This window comes from Sinocyclocheilus anshuiensis, unplaced genomic scaffold (assembly GCF_001515605.1).
Source record: "Sinocyclocheilus anshuiensis isolate Anshui unplaced genomic scaffold, SAMN03320099.WGS_v1.1 scaffold121, whole genome shotgun sequence".
Lineage (NCBI taxonomy): Eukaryota > Metazoa > Chordata > Actinopteri > Cypriniformes > Cyprinidae > Sinocyclocheilus > Sinocyclocheilus anshuiensis.
The window spans coordinates 615,433-624,659 of record NW_015539856.1 but is presented as its reverse complement, the minus strand read 5'-3'; the positions used below and the strand labels follow the sequence as shown (position 1 = coordinate 624,659).

Sequence of the window (9,227 nt, the reverse complement as noted above, 5' to 3'; positions counted from 1 at the left end):
CGATCGGCAAACTTTAAACTTGTGATTTTAAATTATGCTGCACTTTATGCATTTGCCCACTGTCATATTCATGTCATTTTCACTGTGTGCTTTATGTAAAATGAGTTTTACCTTGGCTTTATTTGAAAAAAAAAAAAAGATTCCCAATGCACACAAACTTCCCAGAAGAATACAGAGTGCCCTGTTGGTTACAGTGTTTACTTCATTTTTAATTATATTTTTTGTTAAATATTGATTTATTTATTTGCAATGCACACAATCTTCCCAGATTATTTAGTGCCCTGTTGGTTACAATGTTGACGTTTTATTTAATATTTATTTATTTGTGAAAAATACATTGTCATCTAAAGTATAAGTATGTTTATTTTACAATTTCTTAAATATTAATTAAAATAAATAAAAGTATATCGGCCACCCTGCTTTCCAAGATATCAGCATCGACTGTCAAAAAAAAACGATATCGGTCTACCACTAATAAGGAACAAATTAAAGTGATCACACAACATATAAGTTATAGCATATTGACATCGCAGCCTGTTCATTATCAAAATAAAATGAGTTTAGCATTGAAATACATCATGTATATGGAGATATTTTTGAGTGGATTGCATGCTGAATAAGAGAGGTAGCCTTTTTTTGTCTCTCAAAAACACAGTTTTATAAAAGGTATTTTAAAACCATGCAGCAAACATTTTAAAATATCTTTTAAAATGTTACTTCAAAAACTAGTCAACATTTGTATGTGTGCGCGCGGACACGTCCGTGTCTATTTTGTCATTGCACATTATAAGTAGTGGCGCCACCCCATGGGATTGAAATGCCGCCCTAGTTATGCCATCCTGGCACTGGGCCTGGGTAAACTGTCCTAAGATCATAATAAAAAAGAATTGAAACAAATGGATAAACTGTCCTAAGATCATAATAAAAAAGAATTGAAACAAATGGAAAGTGTAGTTTAAGAAAAAAAAAAGGGGGAAATTATGTCATAGAGAGGAACCCTGCAGACCTTGGACCAGTTGTTCAAAAATCTTAATCTGGATTTGGAAATCCCATGTTTTGCTGTCCATGATCAGCTAATCCACTTATTTTTCTGCTGGGTTTTCAAAGCAAAATTGATTTGGATCACAATGATCCAGATACACACTTTTTCAAATGACCAAATCTGGATTACTAATGCTCCGCGGAGCCCCTAAAGGTGATGGGAAAAAAAGTCAATGCTTTTGCATTTTCTCAGAAAAGTTGTGCATTGCATTCACACAATAAACTTTGCGTTCGCTCACAAATTTTTTTTTTTTTTTTGATTAAAGGTATCCCAATCTTGCTAAAAAGTTTTGAACTGCACAAACTGACAATTTGATCAAGATTAAAACGAAGATAGTTTTTTGTGATATCATCAGATTTCATAATCCTTTTTTCGCCTTTTGAACAACCCATTTTCAAGATTTGATCAAATCCGACAGCCGAAATCAAGTCAGATTATTTTGAACAACTGGCCCCTCATGACTGTGTCAAGGTCAGTATCAAATTATTTGACATTTTATGACAAGGCAAGGTTAATTCAGATTGTGAAATGTTTTGTGGTGTGGACCAAAAACTTGGTATTTATGAATTCATATATCTTTTTATATTTTTGAAAAATATGTATTTATTTATATTTATATTTATAATTAATTATTATTCATTATTTTGCCATGAAGCATTTCTTGAAAATGATATGAAACATAATTGCAAAGAGCTAATGTCTAAGAGAATAGTATGTGTTTTAAACTTGATTTACCTGTAACTATAAGGAGGTGTTTCGGGTGATTGAGAGTTAAGTTTAGTGTGTAGAAATCAGGCTTTTTCAGCACCCTCTTCTCAAACTCTTCAATCTTAATGGGGCTTTCCAACAGCTGCCACTCCTCCTCTTCAGGATAGTGACAGTCGATGAAGTTCTCAGGGTCGGTCAGAAAGTAGTACTCTTCATATCTGAAGTTTTAGTCATTTTCAATATGTAATAATGGTCAGTGCATTTGTGTTGTATATAACTGTACATCGGAAATATATTGCATACTAATACAGTTACAAAGACTTCTTGAAGTGAGCTTTTCTGTAGTCCAGTCTCACCTCTTTATAAAGGCTCTGTTGTCTAGGTCCACATATCCAGCGCCCCAGCAGGCATCCAACAGGTACCATTGTCCATCCAGACACACTGCATTCCAGCTGTGGCTGGATTCAGTGTTCCGGTAACTCTGACCCAGCCGGTAACTACCACCTTTACTATAGCCCGACACTTCTCTGCACTCAATACCAGCTTCCCTGAACAGATAGTGTAATTAGGCAACCACGTCATTAAAATTCAGTGTGACTGCATGGAAAAAGAGTTTAGTTCGGTATTTGATTTAATTATTGATTTAATTTCTCCTCTTTCAAACGGAACTTCTATCTCAGTATAATTTTTCATCACTGCTCTTTTTACTAACTAATCTGTCATTTCATTTCCATTTCCAAATAATCAGGCAACTAATTCTACTGTATATATTGCTAAACTGTTTAATAATTTCTGGAATGTGTCTGCACTTATGGAGCCCTAAAGGGGGGGGGGATTGTGCATAGACGGAGAAAACTATATAAAAATTTAAAGCACCGCAACGATTGCTACTCATTCGCAGGTGGCAATTAAATAATGCTGGTGCTTTTCTCAGAACTTTCTTTTTTTCCAGAGCCATTTTTGTAATCAGATTTAATCTATTCGATGTACGCAGTGTAGGGTAGTAACTGATTAGATGTAATCAGATTCCAAAAATTAAGTACATGTAATTAGATTGTTACATTATAAATACTTGTAATCAGACTACAATTACTTTTCGTAACAGTTTATTTTAAGGTGTCCTTGTTACACATGTTACATGAATGTTAAGGAGTCCGTCTCTGGTAAAACTTATAGAAGAAGAATGACAAAACACAGAACAAACAAACAAAAACAATAGAAGAATCGCGGAGCTCAGCGTCCTGGCTGCCATTTGCGGCGCCATCTTGATCTCTTTTGAATAATGCATAAATAATGCATAATTACATGTAATTCACCCTAACCCTAGGGCTGTGCAAAAAATCAAATGCGATTTTTATGCGCATCTCGTCAGTAAAGCCGCTTCTGGTGATTAGTAGTAAATCTCCAGCACGTGCTTTCAGATGGAGCGACATTTACTACATAGAGCCGTAGATCACTGACAAGCTACACAAAATCATGTTCAAAATAGGCAATGAATCGCCTGCGATTTTGAACGCGACTTTGTTTAGCTTGTCAGTGATCTACGGCTCTGTGTAGTAAATGCCGCTCCATCTGAAAGCACGTGCTGGAGATTTACTACTAATCACCATCTACTGACGAGATTTGCATGAAAATCGCATTCGATTTTTTTGCCCAGCCCTACCTAACCCAAACCTAACCATATAGTAAGTACATGTAGTTAATTAATATTACTCAGTAAAATGTATAATTATGTATGTATAATTAAATGTATAATTACACTGTAACAAAGACAACTTAAAATAAGATGTAAACTTACTTTTTTAATAATTACATGATTGCATTTCATTCACACAAGTCTGTCTTTGGAAGGTTTTTGTCTTGCCATTCGGTTTGATATTTTGTTATGTAATGTAATAACTTTCATAAATAGTGTAGAGTGTCCAAATAGTACTGTATAGACATCTATACCCTCATCTGTGTGTGTGTGTGTGTGTGTGTGTATGTGTATGTTGTGACGAGCGTCCCGAAGCTGCATCAGCGTTGCCCTGGAAACAAGCGAGGAACACCTGGCCGTCCTCATCACAGGCTGATCGGTCACAGCTGCAGCTCATCAGGCGGCGGCCACATAAGCCACGCAAGCCCTGCCATCTGGGAGACTTCTCCATGAGACTGAGCACTAACTCGCCCTCTCATTTCTCCCACAGAGAGCAGCGTGTGACCGACCAGCCCCACAGGAGCACTGCCCGTTACACTGGTGGAGAATGCAGGCAAATCAGTGAAGAATCACCGACAAGCGATTTTCTTCACCTCACCTATTTCCTTGTTTTTGTCTCCGGGCTCTGTCACAGGCGAGCGCTCCTCCCCCAACATGGACGAAATCCTCCAGCGGCTCACCGAGGTTAGCATCCGCCAGCAACAGATCGTTGAGCACCTCGCCACACGTCAAGGGGAGACAGAGCAGGCCCTTTGTGCCGCCGCCACGCAATGCGTTCCGCTGCCGGAACCCCGAGTACAAGCTGCGAAGCTGCGCACTTCCACGAGTGGGAATATAAAGCCCCGTCTGCCGGCCGTGCCCAGGCCGCCGAACTCACGCGACTCGCGCAGCACTGGCTGCTGGAGGGGGCTTCATCGACTGGTCAGGTGGCGGAGCGCGTGGTGATAGACCATCTCCTCCGAGCCCTTCCCCGATCTCACGACAGGCAGTTGGAATGAGGAACCCAACCACCACCGCGGAGCTTGTGGAGGCTGTGTGCACCGCGACCTGCCGGTTGGAGCTCCAGAGGTGGAAGTGAAGGTAAATGGAAAGCCGTTCCGGGCCATCCTGGACCCCGGCAGTGCGGTCACTCTGGTCCAGTCGCATATTCTCGCCCCCCGAGCGGAGTGTAAAGCCTTCCTCCCCATAACTTGTGTCCACGGGGATACACGACAAGTTCCCACTCGCAGCGTGACCATTTCAGCCGCTCCCGGCACCTGGCCGGTGGAAGTTGGGGTCATGAAGGATCTTCCCGTCCCCGTGCTGATCGGGAGAGACTGGCCCGGGTTTGACCGCCTGCTGTCCACGGCTACGCAGCCTGCCAGCCCAGGAGGGGGCCGCCGAAGAAGAAGGCCCACGACAGGACCTCGTCAGCGGCCCGTGCTTCTCACGGCAGGACCTCGTCAGCGGCCCGTGCTTCTGGCCTCGGATAGCGGGAGAGAAGATGAGTCCCCCTCCCAAAATCCTAATCTCTTCTATGATGTGTTCCAACAGGTGACGGGAGGGGGCTCATTTGGGAAGGAACAACGGGAGGACGACAGGCTGAAGCATGGCTGGACCCAGGTCCGGGTCATCGAAGGCAAGGAGGTTCAGCCTGGCCCCCACCCTCTCCCGCATTTCGTCGTCCAAAATGGCCTGCTCTACTGTGTCGCGCAGCGAAGGGCGGAGGAAAAATTATTGATGGTGGAGCCACGCACCCATGAACACATCCTGGTGATTGTCGACTATGCCACCTGGTACCCCGAGGTAGTTCCCCTCCGAAAAGCCACCGCCAAAGTCATTTCCCAGGAACTCTTTCTGCTCTCCAGCCAAGTCGGCATCCCAGCGGAGATCCTGACTGACCAGGGTACCCCCTTTATGTCCCGGCTACGACGCTTAGGGGGGGGTTGTGTGACGAGCTATATATATATATATATATATATATTTCTAAATCACCAGACTCTTTTGGATAAATTGCTTGGATTACCTGCACATCTGTAAACAGACGCTGGAGTAACCAGAGCACACAGCTCGTCCAGTCAAAATGACCTTCTCAGCAGAGTAAACCTTCTTAGAAAAGCCCAGATAGCCCTTCACATCGTACTCTGTAAGTAAAACACAGTATCTGTTACCAGTAACTTGTGTCACCATAGATGTTTGCCTAGTTTTCAAGCTTTACCATTTACCATTCTGACCACCTGCAGTTTCTTGTTTTTTTTTATGCATCACCTAATGGCAGTGCCAACACATTTTACTGTCTATCTCTGCACTGCAACAATGATTCATGATTTTTGTTATCACTATTCTGAACAGACAGCTAAACAAAATAACATGTAATTTACTAAAATGTCAATTGCTGTAGTATATTTAATTTTTTTTAAATTATTTATTCCAAAATCTGCACCTATTCTGTGGATAATAAGATTTTTTTTATAATTATCCTTACTAAAGCAGCATAAGTTAAGTGACAAAAGTGAGTGCAAATACTCGTGGCCCATTTTGGAATGAACTACATATGCAAGACCAGTTTTACATGTCACTGTTTATAACACAGGGTGTTCATCCTTTGCCGGGTAATTTTAAAGAAAATTGGGGGGCATACATTAAGAGTATACCCACTTCTCCAGGCACCACTACACCACTGCCAATATATATGAGTTGAATCCTGCAATGGTGTTGCAGTATCATGGCTTGAGGATACACCAAGCTTTTATTGGCCAGAGGAAAATTACATAATTAAATCAGTAAATCTCAAAAAAGAAACAAACCCTTGATTGCTGATGTGGAAGATAATTTTTGTGCTTGAGTATGTTTGTGAGAGAAAGACTGACCAATGTAGTTGCAAAGCCAGATCCAGATGGCACGCAGTTTGTCTAAATCACTGCATGCCCCCTCTGTGATTGTCTGGGTGATTGCTCGCACCGAAAAGATCTTCCTGATTCTGAGCTGCAAATTACAAATCCAAATAAACACATATCAAACTACTCGCTCCTCCAAAAACAAAGACATACATGTAAGACGTCTGATCTCTCTCACCTCTCTTCCAGCATTGATTGCGTGTGTGTCAATCTTGTGGAAGACCTCAGGGTTCGGTATTAGGTCCTTTTTAAGTTTTCTTCTGGGCCTGTTTAATGTTAGTTTTCTTGAGGAAGTGGTTGATGATTTTCTTGAGTCTTTCTCTTGGGTCATTGTGTTCTTCCTCTTCAATCTATTAGTATTATTTTCTTTTCTTTCTCTGCATTTATCCAGTGACCTCTCTTCATCTCTATCCATCATGTCCCCATTTTCAGACACAAAGGTCTTGATTGGCTCTTTTGCGTTGACTGGTTGAGGTCTTGCTGTCATTTGACCTGTTTTGCCATCAGTGATTGATGGCTCACTGGTCTTAAAACTCCACTCTTTAAGCACGACAGCATCTTCCTTTGGGATACCTTCAGCCCGTCCTCGTTTGGATCCAGTTGTCTTCGCAGTTTCCTTGCAGTCTTGTTTGCTTTGTTGCTCATGTCTCAGGTTTGGCTGTGAGGTTAGAGTGTCTACAGGGGGCTCCCCTGATGCCTTGGAGCTGCTGTTGGTCATTTTGTTGCTTTGGCGGTCACTGCGTTTAATGTAGAAGCAATTAAAGCATTTCATCTTTAAACACATCTTAAAACACATCTCGTCCTTTACTGTTTAGGCTGTAGACCTGAAGGATGATACCACAAATTATGGAGCTTGTTGACCAGAGGAGTGCTTTTACTTTTCGATGCAATTACCTGGTGGATGATGAATAGAGGCAAAAATAAATACATAAATAAAATACACTTGTATTGAGAGAGATAACTGAACTATATGCAGAGACCAGAATACCATAAAGCTTTTTTTATTTATTTATTTTTTATTTATTTTTTTTACTTTGGCCAGTAAATAACCACCTAGCAACCACACATAACATCTAGTAACTGCATAGCAATGCACTAAAATGTACTCCGAAAACTTTAGCCACCACATGGCAATGCAATGGAAACCACCAAGAATGCGCTTTAGCAATGGATATCAACCTTTTAGAATTGTATGAATTCAGTTTCATGCCTGCAAACTCGAAATTCGATGTGTAAATCCAATGAGTTTTTATTTGGGGAAGGGCGGTTATATAAATATATATCTGAAGGGAACTGACTGTCTTCAAAAAAGTTTTGATGAAAATTACTTTTCATCTTACCTCTATATGATGTCTAAAAAAGTAGTTTATAAGTGCTGCACTGCTTTGTGTAACAGTGGTAACCATTGTATTTCTGCTTTTCCGTAAGCGCCACCTACTGTCAGAGAGTGAATTTGCATTTTCATTCAACCCATCTGCTGTTTTTTGTTTTTGTTCAAAGTCAGACCAATTATATATAACATATATGTGACCCTGGACCGCAAAACCAGTCATAAGTAGCACAGGTATATTTGTAGCAATAGCCAACAATATATGAATGTATACAATGTATGGGTCAAAATTATCGATTTTTCTTTTATGCCAAAAATCATTAGGATATTTAGTAAAGATCATGTTGCATGAAGATATTTTGTAAATTTCCTCCCATAAATATATCAAAACTTAATATTTGATAAGTAATATGCATTGCTAAGAACTTCATTTGGACAACTTTAAAGGCGATTTTCTCGATATTTTGATTTCTTTGCACCCTCAGATTCCAGATTTTCAAATAGTTGTATCTAATGTATCTATCAGTTTCAGAAAATTTACCCTTACGACTGGTTTTGTGGTCCTGAGTCACATATAGTCATTTATTAGGCTGAAATGTAAGGTTTATCATTTAATTATTTATTTATTTTTTAAATGTATGGTCATTTTACCATTTAGTATGTTATCATAGACATTGCTGGTGTTTTAAAACAGAATCGTCAGAATTTTCCTAAACAATAGCTATGTTTCCATCACATTGTTTTTATGCACATTTTTAAGTATTGCATCAGAAATGAGTAATGGAAATGCCAAAGTTTGAATAAAAATCCCTTAATTTGCAAAAAAGTTTTTATTCTCACTTGAGGTGGTTTTTGACTTGTGCAATAATGGGAGATGCAAACACACAAAAAGTCATGTGACTTTGCGCTACGGGACGGCAAATCCTGACTAACCAGCGGACCGATCTTGTTGCACAGCATCTGAAATGTTGTTATGGGCATTCTGAAATGCCTGAGCAAAGTCTGTCATCAAAATATTTATGTATAATTGTCTTACACGACTATGTTCCCAAACAGCAGGCATCCACCTCCGAAAGCAATGACAGCATTTATTGTGTTTCATCTTCTCGCTCTGAGGTGCAAGTAATTTATTATATATGAAAAGTATTATATTCAGAAGCTTCTCCTACTTTTCTTAGTGATTTACAGTGCCATTTTATCAGGAAGTGAAGATTTTGTTCTCTTTGACTCGTTGAATTGAAACGGTGCCTATTGCAATTGTTTTATGCATTATTCCAACTTTGCGCACAAGTTAAATCCGCAAATTTGGATGGAAACCCGGCTAATGTCAACTGCTGATTCCAAGAAGTTGTTTAAATAAATAACCTGTTGAGTGTTTGCAGGTACTTGTTTTCTTGATTTTTTTTTTTTTTTAAGTAAATGATTAATTAAAATAATGTTATTTATTTAAATGCTTTTAAGTCATCCTGCGGCCCCCCTTGGAACTATGCTGAGGCCCTCTGGTTATGAACCACTGCTCTAAAGCCTCATATAAGGAAGTTTTGCACAGGCAAGAATTCACAAAGAAGATATCCT

At 39.9% G+C, this 9,227-nt stretch overlaps 1 protein-coding gene across 1 annotated transcript in view; it reads right to left on the bottom strand.

Moving 5' to 3' along the window:
* LOC107684843 (kyphoscoliosis peptidase-like) overlaps nucleotides 1-7,040 on the bottom strand; it is a 14,323-nt gene extending 7,283 nt beyond the window's left edge. The window contains exons 1-5 of the mRNA XM_016481217.1: nucleotides 6,501-7,040; nucleotides 6,296-6,410; nucleotides 5,452-5,569; nucleotides 2,107-2,298; nucleotides 1,778-1,968 (exon numbers count right to left, since the gene is read on the bottom strand). Of these exons, the coding sequence (XP_016336703.1) occupies nucleotides 1,778-1,968; nucleotides 2,107-2,298; nucleotides 5,452-5,569; nucleotides 6,296-6,410; nucleotides 6,501-7,040 (1,156 nt within the window). The remainder of the gene's footprint in view (nucleotides 1-1,777; nucleotides 1,969-2,106; nucleotides 2,299-5,451; nucleotides 5,570-6,295; nucleotides 6,411-6,500) is intronic.
* Nucleotides 7,041-9,227: the final 2,187 nt, after the last annotated feature.